The following is a 17,221-nucleotide window of genomic DNA, read 5'->3' as shown; positions in this document are numbered from 1 at the left end:
AGATGGTTCAGATCTTCTTATGGTGTACGCAGTCGCTGAAGGTCATTCAGCGGTACACGAGCAACGCACTGCTTATCGTCGATGCTACATCTCGTACCAACAATAAGAGGATGCTTCTCATTATTGGTGTGGCCAAGTCGAGCACCAGTCGCACCTTCCCAGTCGCCTTCTCGTGGGAACCAAAGGAGGATGCAGAGTCACACAGCTCCTTCTTCCAGTGTCTACGAGAAGAGTTGTACCAGGGTTTTCCAGAGCCTGTGGTAGTGCTAACAGATCTCTCTACAGGCATAACCAGCGCCTACGACCGTCTCAAGTGTATGCACTAACTCGCAGCTACAGTACCGAACTTGGCAGACCAAATGATGTTTACGGTAGCTTCTTGGAGGACGAAAGTGGACATTGGCCTCTGCATTACCGAACTTTATTCTCAGCTAAAGAACTACGTGTTCTTTGCCTTGCTCCCTTCGACAGTACCTTGCTGATTGAGGTGCAACTGTCAGACGGCAAGCAGCGCGGGTCGAGTTAGTGCGGTGCTTTGATTGGTTGTCATGTCGTTTCTGAAACCAACAAGGTGCCGGCCCCACAGATCATCGTGCAGATACCCGCCGGGGATGCAGGAAGTGGTCCCCAGACCGACGCTGGTTCCCCTTCCTCGTGTGGACCGGAGCGCCAACTACTTATATAGCCCAGTGATCCTGTACAAAGGTCAGTGTCTTAGAGCTTCACGGCTATTAAATCATGGCTGAAGAAAGAGAAAACGCCATAGCTCCAGCAGTGAGTAACAAGAGAAACTGCGAATCTTAGATACTGATACGAGCTAGGCTCCAATAGATCTCTTCCGAGACGAGGATGCTGACTCGGCCTACGGAGGGGACATGTAGGAATCCCCGGCTCGTGGCTGAAATGCACGCCTTAGGAGATTGGTGCTGATTTTTACAATAGTCAAAGCGAAACAGCGTCTCTAACGTCTTCTATTACCAACTACAGGTTTGAAAACGGAAGACGTTATCATGCCTACAGGGAAGGGGAATATTGGGCACCGAACGACGAGACTCAAAACGACCAACTCGACATCGCAAACCACATTTTCCTGTTACTTTTCGACGGTAAACTTTTCCAAGCGCCCATAGGCTCTAGTCCACAAGAAGTGCTTGACGTTGGCACTGGTACTGGTATTTGGGCCATCGACTTTGCCGACCAGTTTCCCTCGGCCAATGTGATTGGCACTGATCTGTCTCCGATTCAACCATTGTGGGTCCCCCCCAACTGCCAATTCGAAGTCCATGACTGCACGCAGGAATGGGGTTTTAGAGAAAACCGGTTTGACTTCATCCACGTCCGCGCCCTTTACGGCTCCATCGCTGACTGGTCCGCCTTCTACGACCAGGTTTACGCGCATCTAAAGCCAGGGGGTTGGTACGAGCAGGTCGAGTACAGTGTCGACTGGAAGACAGACGACGACTCAATCCCCCCCAGCCACATTTTCCACAACGCGACTGCAAACTATATCGAGGCTGGCGAGAAGATGGGGAAGACTTTTCGTATTCTCGACCTCCAGAAGGAGCACACCGTTCGAGCCGGTCTCATCAACGTGGCCGAAAAGCGATACAAAATGCCGCTCGGGCCGTGGGCAAAGGACAAAAGGTTGAAGGAGATTGGCCGCTGGCATCTCCTAGAAGCTTATCAAGGAATCGAAGGTTGGACAATGGCGCTGTTCACGAGGGTTCTAGGGTGGTCCTTTGAAGAAGTGCAGGTATTTCTCGCCAGGGTGAGGCAGGGCTTCCAGGATCGCAAAATTCACGCCTATACGAGGGTGTCGGTCGTATATGGGCAGAAGCCGGTGTAATGAGTAGTCCATCATGATTACGTGCAGCAGAACTCTGGCGCATGAGTGCAAGAGCCATAGCGCACGGTAGACGTTAGCAACATCGTAGGCAAGATAGGGTTGAAAGGCTGATTGGCGTTGCCAGAGAGAGTATTCGCGTTCATGAGGATGATACCAGATCATCAAGGCAATGTGAATGGACTCTTGTCGTTTCTCCATTATGTTCTTTTTTAAAATGGGAGAAGTGGTTTGACTACAAATTGTTGTACGCCTGCGGGACACAAATTCAAAGATTCGCTCCCCGTTGTCTGAAGAATCTCATTGCACGATGACCCGCAATCCCATCGATCCCTTCTTTGGCTGTGGATTGAAAAAGTCGTGCGCTACATCAATATCTTCTCTCGTCGTCTGGTACAAAGCCATATCGAACCGCCGAAACATTGCTGCTAAAGTGAGATAGATCTCTGCCTGCGCCAGGTGCTGGCCCAGACAACCTCTGGTTCCCTTGCTAAAGTTCACTAAATACTTCCCCAGTCGATTTCGCTCACTAGGGTCTAGCCAGCGCTGTGGTCTGAAGGTCTTCGGTTCAGGGAAATGTTTGGGATTTTCGTGCATGAAGATCGATGTCATGCCTATAGGTGTTCCAGCAGGGATGACGCTGTCGTGATAGATGAGCGGTGCGTCAGGAGACACCCGCTGGAGGCGGTGGGTGACGCCGTAGGATATGCGGTAGCCCTCGTACACTACTGCTGAGAGATATGGGAGCTGTTCAAGCTTCTGCGAGGGGACCAAGCTCTCGTTGGGCATGGCTTCTCCGAGTTCTGCTTTGAGTTTTGAGAGTATCTCCGGATTGGCAAGGACGTGGTAGGCTGTGGTATTAAGGTAATGAGTTGTCGTCACCTGACCGGCTGCCACGATGGATTGTCCTTCGCCGACCAAGTGCCGCAGCTTCTTCTCCTCTGGTGGTAGCTCGCTGGTCTGCACAAGTTCCTGGAATATGGTTTGATGGCTCGAAGTCCGGCTGTCCACATTGTTTTCTTCCATGACCTTTGAAACTTGCTTGGCTAAGTCCTGTTACGTGGCCATTAGTCGTTGTGAGGGTGTTGACGAAATTTATACGTACTATCTGAAAGCCGATCAGGCGCATTATGTGCGGGTTGAGCCGTGCCACCAACCACAGTGGCATCAACCTCATCACAGGCAGCAACCAGGGGAATTGCTTATTAATATGACTCTGTTCGGAGACTGAATCGATGGCCTCGGGCCAGATGGGTGCAAAATCTGGTTCGTCAAGACAATTGTAGGACTTTGCGAAAGCGTAATCCGTGATAACGTCCATGGTCAGAGCGGCAAAAGCATGACACAGATTGACTGGTTCTTTGGTTTGCTGAAAGCCTCGCAGTCGTGTACAGAACTTTTCTACGACCGACTTAATCATGGGCTCGAGTTTTGTAACCGATCTCTTAGAGAAAAAAGGGTTCAAAGGTGCCCGCCGCAGGCGATGCTGGTCATGTGGCACGGTCCCAAAATGGGACGAAGAATTCCCAAACATCGCCGCAGACCAGGCCCATTTATCTCGTCGTTTTGTTGGACCAGTATAAATCTCGTCGTAGTACTCTGGGTCGTCAATGTGCAGCTCATATGGGTTGATCCGGACTATGGGCCCTGGCCGAAATCAGCAACACAATCTGAATTTGAGCGAAGTCTGATTTGGCGCATACCGTATGTTCTATGCATCTCCCGAATCTTCCAAGTATATCTTCCGCGTTGGACCACATCGTAGTAGAACTCGTACCAAAGCGTCAACGCAGCAAGCCGAGGGCCGGGGAACTTCGCGAGAGGGCTCAAATATAAGCGATAGACAGCCAAGGTGACAATATAGACGAACACAAGGACAAATCCCATCTGCGCGTTCGACAGCAAGATCGAGTCCATCCAGAGAAATTGAGCCATGAGGTCTCAAATGTGGAGGGTGGAAAAGCAACATTACTACCCAGCCTTGATGTTGCGGGGGTGGGCCAAGAGTCATTTCCTGGACTGGTACGCTAATGCAAGTGTGTCGATTCTTGTATCTTCTCATATTTCGGCTTGTGCTATCTCGTATCCTTGCGTTTTGTTGTGCCCTCGTGTTTCTGCCAGATATCATATATGAATCATCACTTTTCGTTTCGACTTATCTCGTCTTATCTCCTCGGCAATTTCCCTCCGGAATCTTCTGGTACACATCGGCAACGACAGTTTCTCAGCTTACCACTGTCAAACCCACGGGAATTTTGTCTCAGCTAAAGAGGTGGCGGGCTGTTGTTCAACACCCAGCAACGCTCACTAGTGTTGCAAAACAAATAGGTGAGAGGTTTTCGTTGAATACACAATTTACTTCCATCTCAAGAACATCTGATAGTACCCTTAATCTACTAGAGGCCGCGTCAGAGCCAACATGTGCTGATTGGTTTTTCTTATCTTGTCACCACGAAACTAACAGAATGCAGCCCTACCCCATGCATCTCCTCATACAATAGAGAATATTACAATATAGAAGGGAGACATTGCTGGACTTCCTGTGCTAGAGAGGCTCAGAACCCTGATTCGCATGTTCTACATCAGGTTTGTCCATGGGCCGGCGAAACTATCTACTGATGAGAGGTCAAACTCGGGTACGTCCTTTCCCTCAGCGATCGAGCATCTGACACTAGAGCGAACGCCACTACAAGATGCATCAACATACTAGCAGGAAATAGAATTCAGCTAAGAAAGACCAAATTGTTCATCACACACTCGACACCTTTCTTCACTGTCCTGCTTGCTTCGTGCTTGGTCTCGCCTCGTCCGGGACCTGTAATCACTCCTTGCGATGGTGGTCTTCTGAGCACGTAGGCAACCCACCACATCACCTTCTCTTTCTCTCCATTTACAGTTGTGGGCACCACTGTGAACTGTCGTTGGTCCCGAAGCTTGTGCACGTCCACTTTCAAGAGCAGGAAATTGCTTTCGTTTTCCATCATCGCCCGATGGGTCAATCCTAGACCATCTGCGCACTAGACTTGAACTTGTTCAGTGGCCTTCATGTCAAGGCACAAACCTTAATGAAGCAGCAGGCGAGTCGAGAAATGCGTTGCAGGCTGCAGCAAGAGATGGAAATGCTATGATGATTAAGGTTCTCCTGGATGCAGGAGCAGATGTCAAAGTTCAAGGAGGAGTGTACAGCAATGCACTGCAGGCGGCATCATTGGGTGGTCACGAGAACTGAATCGCACAAACCGTAACTCGTTCGAACACTATAGTGCGTGTCCAGCCAATATTGTGGCCCCTATATGTCGAAGAAAGCCTGGAGCGGAGGATCTGCCAAAAGAGTAGATTCCAGCGAGACTGTTTCGCATAAGGTGTTCAACAATATCGGTTAAGCCAGCCGTGGCCAGCAAGTCCCCTGTTGCTCTGACTGCCAGAAAGACGTACTAATGGCGACAGATTTTGAATGTCTCGGCTTACTATGTCACGGGACAGGTTGATACCAAGCTACGCCGTCCAGGCAGGCGAGTGACTTGATATGAAGGGGTCGCTGACTGGGAGCAGCTGATTCACGAGGACTTGCGCGCTTGTGGACAAATTCCAGTCGAACCGGTCCATTCTCTGACGCATGACATGGCATCAACCTTAAGCTGGTCAACATTCTCACGCGAACGTCCACGCGCGCTGGTTCTAGGTACGCAAAATTCCACTCTGACGCTGATGAAGGTTAACTTAGCTAATGCGCGATCTTGTTCAATAGTGAGCGCCACGCGTGACATAAGGCGCGATGTGTACAAATTCTGTCAGCAGGCCACTTGGGCACAAGTCCGGTTTGCGGAACTCGATTACCAACCTGACGATTGACATGGAATCGTCGGGTGGAAATAACTTTCTTTATCTCTGCATTCTTTCTAGCAATCTTTTGAACACTACTCAACAGAGCCCCAGTCTCAAACGCTCATTTGAACGTACATAAAAATACCATTTTCATACCTAAAGATCTACTGGAAGGTCCGATCTTTCTCGACTGTCATCGACTTGTCCTGTATTCACAAAATCTCCGCTTGAAAACAATTGACAAATCTGACGAAATACTCTTCCTTTACTTAGCGAGGCGCCAACGTTTTCGCATTGGTGAAATCGATATACAACACTTCCGAAGACTTCCGCCTCTAACTTGTCGATCGGCTGTGAAGAAAGGCTAGCTATGGGCAGAGGTGAATGAAAAGCCTTTTGACGCTATGCTGCCTGCGCCCATCTGCTTGAGCAGATTGCCATCCACTGCAAGATGGACCAACGACAGCGAGCTTACAGTTTTCGAGCTTGCTTCTTACGCTTTCTTCTCTCTTTTCTGGTTTGGTGAGAAGCCGAGTTGTCTGGGCGAGGCGAAATAGCTGATGGTCCTTGCGGGCGCCAGTGAAGAACATACCACATTCCTGCATCCCTCAGTTGAGGGGTAGTCAGTCGTATCGTACGGTGTGGCACGGAATTAGGGTCCCAGTCTGTAGTGTATCCCTCTCCATGAGCGCCCCTTCTGTTCAAGGCTTAGTTACAGCTCAGCGCAACAACTGTGGATAGATAGACTTACTGAACAGTTGCCCTATCGAAAGTCATGTTTTGCGGCACGTAAGTATTCCCGTGAAGAACTCCAACAGGGAATCTGTTCTGTTCTCGCTCAGCTCAGTTTGAGCGATCTTGATGGTGGTGTTTTGCTGCTCGATGATGGCTTTAAGGTCAGTGACCAGCTTGACGAGCGTCCGTAGGGTGGTTTCATCGTCATCTTCTTCGACCGTCTCAATGTCTCGAAACGACAACGTGGATGTTTTGTTCTTCTGTGCTTCGCGGGCTTTGTTACTCGGGACGATCACGCGTTTCGTTCTGGGAGCACGAAGTGGTCTGATTGGTGGTGAGCTGTCTGACAATCGTCCAAGTGTTGCGGTCATGGTAGACATCGCGCTATGCACGCAGCCGGTCTGACGACTGGCACAGGGCGCTTAACCCCTCCGAGGATCACGGTCACCGTTGCTTCATGGTTGTCGAGTGGCGTGAGTCAGCGCAGTACTGGGGTAAGACCTCGACTGACATCGCTAACAGGGCCAAACACCACCATCTCCCTCGAACTCGATTCGTCACCTCACGCAGCTCAACACAGCTGACGGCCAGATCGTGCTACCTCAGCGCTGTCAGTGTGGCCACTGGGACAGGGAGCTTGCCTTTGACCACGCCGGCGTCGATCGTGCGTGCTTCGGCGGGTATGCTTGGTTGATTGCCGATCCTCGAGCGCCCACTTGCGGCCACAGGTGGCCATTAAGGTAACCACAAGCACAAGCCAGAGACAGACGCCGAACGGTGAAGAGTATAGCTCCCAGATGAGGACGCGTCGTAAAGACGCCTGTACCATGATGTTTGACATTGTCATCTTTCTTCCCTGCCAACTCATTGTCCATCTGTGGGAGAGGTCCTCGCTCTTCTCTTGCATGCCTGCCTCTCATGCCTATCCAGCTTCGCAGTGACATCGCCGCAGGTGATCCGTGTGTGCTATGTCCAGAGAGCGAACGGCGCAGACGTCGAATGAATGTCCGCTCAACGATCGAAGGCAGAGAACAGATTCAAGGTAGATTGAGTGGGGGCGCGTTGGGGTTGAGTGATAGGGTCGCGAAGGAGGCCTTTTGAATGACTGTGACCTGCAGGCCAAGTGCCTGGAACAGCCCTTGGGACAGTGTTGGAAAGCGGGTCAACAGTGTCAACAATACTGCGGTCTGACTGTGGCCATGCTGAGATGAGCACCAATCAACGATGGTGAAATTCAACTACGCGCCTGTCAACGCGTCGCAGAAGCTTTGGGCGAATCGAAAGGGCCGCAGCTGGACTTGACGGTGCGGTGCTTACAGGCATGATTCGTGGTTGACTCGAGGAAACCATGTCCAGCAGTTACATTGCAGTTACATTTATCCTCTTCCCTTGCCATATGCCTGCCACCCGTAACATGCTCGTTTGGTAAAATGCCATGCCAAGATGTGGCTTCGAACAATGTCCGAGCAGGACCTAAATCTCAGCCTTGTCGTTGTTCAGCCTGCTTCCTTTTCGCTTTGTTTTTCTGAACTGCACCAGGCGCTTGAGTCGCACTGGTTGACAACCACAACGAGCATGGAGACCCAGACTGACAGCGGCATGGTGGCCAAACATGCAGTGACTGACGACAAAGGCTATGAAACCCTTTCCGACACCGAGCGAACCTCAACTCCTGAAATGGAGGCTGTACTAAGCCAAAGGCGCGAGACCTATAACGACCAGATCCCCAGCAAGGAAGAAGTCCACGGTGAAAGAGGGCCAGCGTTCGACGACGGACGTGATTATGGGTCACCACACCAACGGCGGACCCATGTAGAGACCTCCAGAAAGGTGCAACAATGGGAGACTTTCTACCATGGAGAGGACAGAGTAATGCTCGACCCAGGACCATAGCGCAGGGAGTCCACAAGGCAGCAGCAAGAGATCGTTCTCGACGTTGGAAACAGCAGGGGTAATGCCATTCGACACTCGCTAGTCTTGTGGCCGCCGCCGATACTCGACGACCTCCCACACACCACTACATCACGGTGAGACTGCTGCCAACCGTTGATGCTACGTCTTTGGCAAGACGATTCAGCTGACATCGACGCCTCATAGTGTTTGTTGATGGTTGATCTCCTCCACCCGCGACACGCTGGCTTGGTGATCACCAACAGCAAGATGCAAGGAGAATTTAGGACATGCTCAGCTCGAAGGGAATCGAATAATGCCAGGTCATCTGCCTTGCTTGTCCGAATGGGGAAAATCTAAAGAACGTCCATCGCTCCTCTACGCATATTCGACTTCTGGGCCACGACGGACCAGCCTCGTTGTCTAGGGCTCCTTCTCACACAGGCTGGGATCGATCCCGCCCGTGTCAGTGACGACGGAGCAAAACGCTTCCTCGCACATGTATGAGCGGTAGATGCCGCTGATACCATCCTGAATGGTCCAGTACCCTCCACTCCCGAACTTGGTCCAGTCGTCCTGATCGTCGCGATCACAATCCTCCGCGAAAAAGACCGTGCACACACTGTCGCCGACGAGCTGTTGGACCCCTTCATTAGCATCCGGATCGTGCATCTGGAGGAGGGAAGAGCCGACCTTGATGCTGCTACCGACGTCGCCTTTGGCATTCGAGTCCGGGATCGTGCGACACCCCGTCTCCCACACGAGGTCTTCGGTGACACATGGCGGACCGCCGTCGGCCTCGTTGCAGAAGGTGATGTTGCCCGGCGTGCGGAGCGATGTCACCACGGGGAGACATATCCCGAGAACGCACACTTTCCTCATGACTCTCGGTGACGTTGTTGCCCTCGTGTCCGGGATGAGTTGGGGAAGGAGGAGAGTCTCTCTTGTCCTGGTTGATCCGACCAGGACGGTGATAGATCAAAAACACCGCTCTGGCCGTGGTGCGACGGTACCCAGAATATGAGTCTCTCCAGATGCGGCCGTCGATGGCAGCGATCACCAATTATGCTGTCTGGTAGGGGCGATGCAAACTGCAGCCCGCTGCGGTTGTTCGTAGTACCCTCACGACGCACAGCACCCACTTCTGGTGGGTAGAATGCTGTTTGCCTTCGGTTGGAACTTTTCAAGAAAGCATGGGGTATGAAGGTCGGTCGCATACAGCACTGATTATGGTGGCATCTGACGCTGTGCAGCAACCGGCTAGGTGGAGATGGAGAAAAGTGCATTATGAGCTGCATGAGGACAGCCCGTCTCCTGGCAATCTGCCAATGTGCAGCTACAACATCTGGTGGGCACATTCAGGGTCTCCGTCGGCAGAATACCAAAGTATGGCTTCTGGTGGGAGAATGGAGCATCCCTGATGCTGTGGGATGAGTCGCATGGCCAGTAATGGTATGTTTCGGGGATTTATCACCCGCTGCGACCAGTCTCTTGGCCGCTCTGCTGATGTCATAGGACCGTTGCTGTGTGGTCAAGAGCGCCCTGAAACGATTCGTCTTCGCCAGGGAAATGGCTGCTGCAGGACTGGGAAACCGGCTGCAGCAGGACTTGCACCCACCAGAAATCGAAGTTGCTCCGGTAGGCGAAGCATCGCGTGTGCATGGATGAACGCAGCCTCGACTTCTGGGGTGCGGATCCTGCGACACTGCGACCGATCTCGCGGCCGGCACTAGTGTGTTTCAGATCACTGCGGCCATGCCCCTCCAGATGTCGAGGGTGGTGTTTCAGCCAAACGCCTTTCCCCTACCGCCGGCTCTTTCTGCCTTTTCCCATTTGTACACACTCGCCCTAGGACGAGAGCTGTTTGGCCTCGGAGTGTGCCGGCTAACAATGCTTCTTGGAGACACGTCATCCGGAAGGCACGTGATGGCCACAGGTTGGGTCACGACAGACGGGAAACGGAGTACAAGTCATAGCCCATCGAAGAAGAAATGGAAAGGTTCGGAAAGATGTGCAGGGAGTGCTCGTCACGCCGTTTGGACGATCACAGAAGCCGTGACTCGCCACCGCTGAGGCGGACACATAAACAAATAAAGGAATACGAATACGAGTAATGCGAGTAATTATTCGTACGAATATGGGCAATATTCAGTCAGTCAATCAGTCCTTTTCCCGCTTCTGCCCCACCAGCTTGAAACAAATCTAGCACGAATGATACAGGCACCTCTTGCCATCAGGGTTACAAGATATCAACATTAGCGAATTCAATTGATTTGTAGGACAAGCTCCTTGCTAATATGAAGCCTATCTATACTCACGATCGGCATACATCCCCTTACATTGGCTTCGTACGGCGCGGTCTGGCTTCTGTGAAGTTGGGTTATTCTCATGTTGGACATATTAGATTTAGCTTGATTTACCGCTTGCATAACTGGGCCTTAAGCCTATCTTTTCTCTTCAGGTGACACACAATGTCCTCAACCTTTGCCCAGACCCGGAGGTGCGCTTCATACAGACTTCAATTGTCCTAGCATCCGCAGGAGATGGTGGGAAGATCTGCCGCGCGGTTCCGTAACACAAGTGATTGGCTAGGACGCTCCACCAAACTCTAGGCGGCAATGCACTGAAACACTCTCCATTCAACGCCCTCCAGATACTTATTCAGACCAGGAGGCCAGCGGTTCGCCCAAGTTGTGAAGCAAGACATGTAGAGAATCGGCGGAGTGTAGGCAAATTGCGTGAGTGACTGTAAAGTAGAAACTAGCGCTGATAACCGCTCCCCTGCCAAGGTGAAATTCACATGAGTGATGAGGCAGCTGTATAAAACGTAGGTCTTGACTTGAAGACAATCATTCCTGCTTTGAATACTCAGCTAGACCATAACTCAACACCCCTCATCGAGATGGCCAAGTATATCAACAAATTCACTACCGTTCCCAAGGAGTTGTTCAGGCTAAATAATGGACCGGCCATTTCCCTTCGTGACAGAACAATCAAGAAACTAGGAAGCTATGATGTCCTGACTGAAGCCGGCAAAGTCAAGGCAAAGGCGGCAAACCCACAGACTTATGCAGGTAAGTCCTTAAACCCGTTAATCTTGGCAACATGAACTGACCAAAAAAGCTCCGAATGGTGCCTCGTTGCGCCCCAACACTCCTACTCAGCAGAAGCTTGTGAAAGATTTCAAGGGTGCCAGTATTGTTGTTTACGCCATACCAGAAGGTTCGTGGTTGTGCCTCGCGACCTACAAGAGCTAAACAAACACCAGGTACAAAATTGCCGAGTGACCTAGTAATCGTACACGAAAGCAATGATCATTATTCATTGCAACCGGCGAAAGACATGGACCTGAAAGGTTAGTCGGCCTTTCGCCAGCAGACTGACACTGACTGATCCTACGTTTGCAGAGCTGAATACGAAAATCAACAACTTCCTTACCACTTACGGCAAGCGCATGACAAAATCAGAATGGCAGGATGAATATCCAAAGGCCACAGAAACTTCCTAAGCTCACATGACTGTTTTCCTGGATCAATAGCAACCTTTTGGTGTGGCCGAGACGCGGGGAAAGGATGGGCGCATTCTAGTCTAGTCAAATTGCTTCTATCGTTGCCAGTTCGTACAATACAATTTGCAAGACGTAATGCCCATTACTCAAGCACTAGCTTTTGCAGGAACTTGGTCTGCAACCGCGACGAAAAGAGTGTCGATCGCTGCTTTAAGGCTAGTACTATGCCCTTGAATTTATCTACCACTGCAGTGTATCTGTATCTGACAAAGCTTCATGGAAAGGGTTTTGGTCGAACCACTCCTCGGCATCAAGAATAGTCGCATGCGTCGCATAGAGCTCGTCGAGCACACTTTTCAAGTCTGTTGAATGAGTAAGCCATCTGCTCCACCGGTACAAGGTGAGACTCACTCGGTAGCTTCATCGGACGCGATGACTGCAGTGAGAATTGAGAAGGGTGATGATAAAAAGCAACAAGAGGTGGAGGCAGCACAGTCCCTGCGCAGTATCGTAAGTGTTGCCTGCAGCAATATGATTCAGAACGTACCCTTTTTGATGCTAATAAGCACAGGTTTTCTAGTTTCATCTTCCTCGAGGAGTTGATCAAATGCCATCCTCGCCAAATCTTGCATTAGGGTCGTGTTAGGCATGAAAAGAGGACCGTTTGATGCTGGGAAGTTATGTTCAATAGCAGTTTCCTGGGTCAAGTTTCGCGATACGTACTTGGATCTTTATCGCACACTCTAGGATAGACCAGGCCATCATCAGAGACTAGTACCTGTTCTCCGTTTTCCGAACTTCCATCTTCCCTGTAGACTGAGAGATTTGATTTGGGCAGAAGCTGGAGCCGATATACCGTTGCAGGAAGCTGCGAATGAAGAGAGCCGGTGGTGAAGTTCCGGCATTTCTTGTTTTGACAATGAATGGGGACATGCCGTAATGGCAAGTGAAACGAGAATCTGGCAAGCATACTGAGTAGTGAGGGTTGAATGAGTGGTGAGAATCTGAAAAGCTTTTCAAAGACGCACGCGTGTTTTCGTGTTTCACATTGCCTAAACACGTGATAACGGTATTGCTTTTAAGTCAGCTGAGCTCACTTAATTCTGTGGCGTGCGAAAAAGCGACTAAATTAACTACGTCAGAAATGGGGCTGATCCCTTACAGGCATAGTTTGGACCAAGGTGAAAACAGCTTTAGGTGTAGTTTGCCCCTATTTATTGTAACCTAAAGATCACCATTATCGCCCCATTTTCTCTGGTCCTGAAACCTGCCGTTTTACATAGCCTTGTACTCCGTCTCTTTCCTTCTTCGTGGACTTGCACATGGCTATCTACTTAGCTGAGATCGCCTATGAGGCTGCTCGGAGTCCAGCACCGTTTCCAGCAAACACGATACCACACGCAACACCTAATCTGCCTTTTATCAGCCACGGAGTCAACATGTGACCACAATGTGTCGACACATTCGGCGCGGTGGTCTTGGTGATTTGAACGGGTGGTAGGATATTGCTTATGTTGGTCGAAACATGCCTCTAAATGCTTCGCAGTATCGGTTCGCCTGGATCTTCAGCACCCATCCACCTGTCGGACATGCTCAAGAGATACTCTGTCTTTCCATGTTGGTAATAGAAATGCTAGGCAAAGACATCCTCATAATCTCATTGTCTCGGAAGGAGCGATGCCAGTGGTAGGGAAGCGATGTACGACCACTCCATAGCGAGACTTCACCAGCTTTGTTTCGTTGCCCAGCTCTTGCAGCCGCTCCGCGCTGGCGCTTGCCTTTTCTGTTGACTCCTGGTCCTTGGAGTGGATGATGTATCCTGTCTTTGTTGTTCCTACTCCCGCTACACCAACCTCCTTGTCGTTCGTCAAATGCGAGCCTGGTGTGTTCGAGTCTATACCCATCGGTATTAGTGTCATAGATCTCTACCGGACACCACTGACCATCCAAGCTCTTGCATCAACTCTTTGGCCGAGGACGTTGGAATCTGGCCATGGACTTCAACTCGGACAACGATGCTCTCGAGCGAGGAAATGGCTCTGAGCTGCGCATCGATTTGTGGCAATGCCTCTTGGAGGAACTTGTCTGTCCTGGTGAAGAAACTGGAGTTCTTGTAGTGCACAACAGTTTCCAGCGTTGATAAACTGGTACACTTATCCTGAAGAAGCGTCAAAGCTTGCATGCTGTCGTCCCTGAGCCGAAATTTTCGTGGTTCTCCTTCTATATTTTGTGCAACGGGAAAGTTGACACATAAGTGCGACACTGAGGCTGCGTTGGTAATTCCAATGTGGCTCAAGAAAGATCGCAGGACGTCGACTTGTTGCGCTGTTATATCCACGAAATGGAAATGATTCATGCCATAGAGCACTGCGCTAGCTTCGCCATGTATTTGTCTGTTGGTGTATAGTAACGCAGGCCACTGGAAAGGCTTGTCGGGTGCAAAGGTGTCTACTGAGAAGCCTGGCTCTTGAAAGAGATAGAGTGGATGCGGTATGACCAACACTTGTTCGTAAATCTTGTTCCGTATCTCGGTAGGCAGACTGAGGAAGTTGACCATGGTTGAGCTAGCCAACCGGCCAATTTGGAGACCGAGTCCCAAACCTGCGTACGAGCTCTCGCTTCTCTGCTACGACTGCTTCGAACAGCGATGGGTATAACGTCTCATCCTGCATCACAACCACGTCTTGGTGGGCCCAGAAAAAGTCGTAGATGTCTTTCCTTTGGGCAACGTGAAGAAAAAGATTCTGGCATTCTGCGAATGTCAGCCGCCTAGAGATTGCGTAAACGGCGACCACATAGACGTATCGAATATGAGTATGGTTTAGAAAGTAGTGCATGTAGGGGTCTACAGAGCCTTCTGCGTTTTCCGTGGCGTGTCCGGTGTTGTCGAATATTACGATCTGGGATGGTGGCCAGCCTTGAGCCAGGTAAGATACTAGCGTCTGGACCAACATGCAGTGCTGCGACGCGAAAGCGATGAAGAGGGGCGTACCCGGCCGGCACGGTGCCGGAACGTGGCCGGTGTCCACCACCGCGAATCCCTGGTCTACAGTAGCACGGTAGAAGGCAGTGTCGTTCCACTGTAGACGCGGAGGGTGACAACTATGTCCGGTAAAGGGATCGTCAGGGTGCTCGTTAGGAAGCGCAAAGAGCTGTGTCGATGATGTTGATTTGGCGACATTCGAGCTCTTAAACCGTGAGATAACCGCCGTCACGAGCAGACAACAACACACTATACTAGGAATTCGCTTCACTCTCCATCTTCTAAGCTTGTTTGAAGATGTGAAAATATCAATAGCGCATCAACGATATGATGGCGGCCGTTGGACGTCGAAATCATAGTATATTACGCAACAACAGTTGCCCTTCTAAGGAGAACAGAAGAAAAGAGTGACGTCACCATGTGTGCAAGGTACAAAGGACCGAGTAGACGAGCAACAGCAAGACCGTTCTTACTTTGGTGCCGCCCCCTTCTCATGTTTCAGCGTGCTGCAACCGCATTGCGGCCATCAATCTGAGTCGGCGCGACGTGGAGCAATACTCCACATCACCCATTTTGGTCGGTGCAGGCTTGCTCCAGCGAACCGGCAGCACTGCCCAGGTGGTGCACTGTACATTCACAACCACGATTTGGATGGTGCTGTCCCAAGCTGATTGACCAGATCCACAGGTTTGTAGAGGCCCCCGACCAGTCACAGTCGAGTTGGGAGTGAGGTTCAACATGAGGTACCTCGAACACTCGAACACTCGTGGGCAGCGCATAGCATACGCCCTCTGTCAGCCTCGCACGCCATCAGCGCAACCACCGGAAGTGGATGGTTACTGAGAATCAGGGTCATGCCTCGCGAGGATCAGTTTCAGGGTCAAATGGATTTCCACCTCATTGTCGTTCTCCAACCTCATTTTGCAGCCATCCTTTGGTAAGCCATTGTTCTGGTTGGTCGCTTGTCTTTGTCCTCAGCCTCCCTAACAGCGATTGCTTTGACTCTGCATAGCGCAGACGACTATCAAGACCAGGCAGCCATGTCGAAAGGCAGCTCGGAGCATTGGAACGATGACCTGGAGGACGCGGGTATTGGACATAATGAAAACGATGAAGATGGTGACGTGGGCGATGGAGTCGACTGTGATAACGGGCAAGACATACAGAAGTTGATGGGCAATGGTCCTGTGGATGCCTCGCAAGTTTTGGAGGGAACGTCAACATCTGTGCATGCATCGCCGATAGCCAGCTTGAGCGCGGTCCTTCGCTCACTGGATGTGCGCATGACTGATACTGCAGACGACGCTCAAGGAGGTGAAGGTGATGCCTCAAAGATCCCGAGTCGTGGCACGCGCGAATGAGGTACAAGGGCGAAGTCGCATCACGTACACGCGGAAGAGGTTCTTTTGCCACAGCGAGGGGTGGCATGTACAGCGGCGAGAACTATGCTTGCAGCATTCATGTGGCCATCCCCAGTCAAGGCGACCATGGTGTCGGAAGACATGGCAGGTCCAACTTCTGTCGCACAGATCTAGCGTAAACAAGGCCGGTCTTCTTTGAGTGCGGGGATCAGATCCTGTTGGAGCAGCCGCTGTACCTGGTGCGACGAGGCCAGAGTAGCTTACTATGCGTAAGAAAGGGCTGCGAATGTATGACTCGAGATGGCTCGTGGTGAAAATTCTACTGTTACTACAGCATACAGCTTAAGATTCGACTAGAAATCTAGTTACGTGGCGATGGTCGTAGTTAATCAGGTAGAAACCCTATATGTGATCGAGGCTAAGCTAGCCTGGCCGGATCTGGTTACCGAACTCTGTTCCCCGCTACTAGAGGTACACTTTAGTGCCGGTGATTTACCCTTCGTCTTACCTCGCTTCTCCCGTGCTGATCACAGCGTAAACCTGCGACGTCGCGACCTACCGTCTCTTAATGTGCAGCGTTCTCTCGTGCTACACTGCACGCTGAACAGTCTCCCGGACCGTGTGCCGACCTTCGCAATCTTCTTGTGGTGGCCATTGCGCAGCACGCATGCGATAGGAGCAGTCGCGCGAGAGGGGTGAGCAGGTATGCTTGCTATATAGACCACAGCAACCAGCAGTAGAACGCCAGTACATACTTCTGTCATTAGACACAAAGAAGAAAGCAGAGAGGGAAGGGAGCATGAGGTGGCAATACGTATCACCTTGCTAGTCCATACTACAGATCAAAATCGAAATCTTGAGGAACCAATGGAGAGACAGGAGCCAGGTCTAGTATAAGTCAGGCATGACAGGGCAAATTAGCCAAATAGAGCTGCAGGTTTGCTGAGCGCCAACTTTGAAAGCGGCGACGGGATCCGAGCAGCGAATTGATGCATCGTACATGATCGAGCGACCGGGGAAAACAGAAAAGAAAAAAGGGATGTCATTTTGTCCAACTACCAGGACACTACAAGAGC

General features: G+C 51.0%; 7 protein-coding genes across 7 annotated transcripts; 3 read left to right on the top strand and 4 right to left on the bottom strand.

Moving 5' to 3' along the window:
- Positions 1 to 738: 738 nt before the first annotated feature.
- On the top strand, positions 739 to 1,846 carry PMZ80_011268 (uncharacterized protein; the record flags this gene model as incomplete). Its single annotated transcript, XM_064879647.1, has 3 exons — positions 739 to 774; positions 822 to 877; positions 943 to 1,846. 3 exons carry the CDS (start codon positions 739 to 741, stop codon positions 1,844 to 1,846), a joined length of 996 nt encoding a protein of 331 aa, XP_064724591.1.
- A 297-nt stretch (positions 1,847 to 2,143) lies between these two features.
- Positions 2,144 to 3,778, bottom strand: PMZ80_011267 (uncharacterized protein; the record flags this gene model as incomplete). The annotated part of the gene is made up of 3 exons (XM_064879646.1): positions 2,144 to 2,896; positions 2,949 to 3,490; positions 3,547 to 3,778. 3 exons carry the CDS (start codon positions 3,776 to 3,778, stop codon positions 2,144 to 2,146), a joined length of 1,527 nt encoding a protein of 508 aa, XP_064724590.1.
- Positions 3,779 to 6,441: 2,663 nt separating this feature from the next.
- PMZ80_011266 (uncharacterized protein) lies at positions 6,442 to 6,783 on the bottom strand (the record flags this gene model as incomplete). The annotated part of the gene is made up of 1 exon (XM_064879645.1): positions 6,442 to 6,783. The coding sequence occupies one exon, from the start codon at positions 6,781 to 6,783 to the stop codon at positions 6,442 to 6,444; it is 342 nt and encodes a 113-aa protein (XP_064724589.1).
- A 1,933-nt stretch (positions 6,784 to 8,716) lies between these two features.
- Positions 8,717 to 9,175, bottom strand: PMZ80_011265 (uncharacterized protein; the record flags this gene model as incomplete). Its single annotated transcript, XM_064879644.1, has 1 exon — positions 8,717 to 9,175. One exon carries the CDS (start codon positions 9,173 to 9,175, stop codon positions 8,717 to 8,719), a length of 459 nt encoding a protein of 152 aa, XP_064724588.1.
- A 2,020-nt stretch (positions 9,176 to 11,195) lies between these two features.
- On the top strand, positions 11,196 to 11,801 carry PMZ80_011264 (uncharacterized protein; the record flags this gene model as incomplete). Its single annotated transcript, XM_064879643.1, has 4 exons — positions 11,196 to 11,367; positions 11,417 to 11,515; positions 11,562 to 11,648; positions 11,701 to 11,801. 4 exons carry the CDS (start codon positions 11,196 to 11,198, stop codon positions 11,799 to 11,801), a joined length of 459 nt encoding a protein of 152 aa, XP_064724587.1.
- A 1,915-nt stretch (positions 11,802 to 13,716) lies between these two features.
- PMZ80_011263 (uncharacterized protein) lies at positions 13,717 to 14,358 on the bottom strand (the record flags this gene model as incomplete). Its single annotated transcript, XM_064879642.1, has 1 exon — positions 13,717 to 14,358. One exon carries the CDS (start codon positions 14,356 to 14,358, stop codon positions 13,717 to 13,719), a length of 642 nt encoding a protein of 213 aa, XP_064724586.1.
- A 1,466-nt stretch (positions 14,359 to 15,824) lies between these two features.
- PMZ80_011262 (uncharacterized protein) lies at positions 15,825 to 16,145 on the top strand (the record flags this gene model as incomplete). Its single annotated transcript, XM_064879641.1, has 1 exon — positions 15,825 to 16,145. The coding sequence occupies one exon, from the start codon at positions 15,825 to 15,827 to the stop codon at positions 16,143 to 16,145; it is 321 nt and encodes a 106-aa protein (XP_064724585.1).
- Positions 16,146 to 17,221: the final 1,076 nt, after the last annotated feature.

The sequence above is a fragment of the Knufia obscura genome (assembly GCF_036327395.1).
Source record: "Knufia obscura strain CCFEE 5817 isolate CBS 148926 chromosome Unknown scaffold_36, whole genome shotgun sequence".
Classification (NCBI taxonomy): Eukaryota; Fungi; Ascomycota; class Eurotiomycetes; order Chaetothyriales; family Trichomeriaceae; genus Knufia; species Knufia obscura.
The sequence above is the reverse complement of the archived record's forward strand: the minus strand, read 5'-3'. Positions and strand labels throughout refer to the sequence as shown.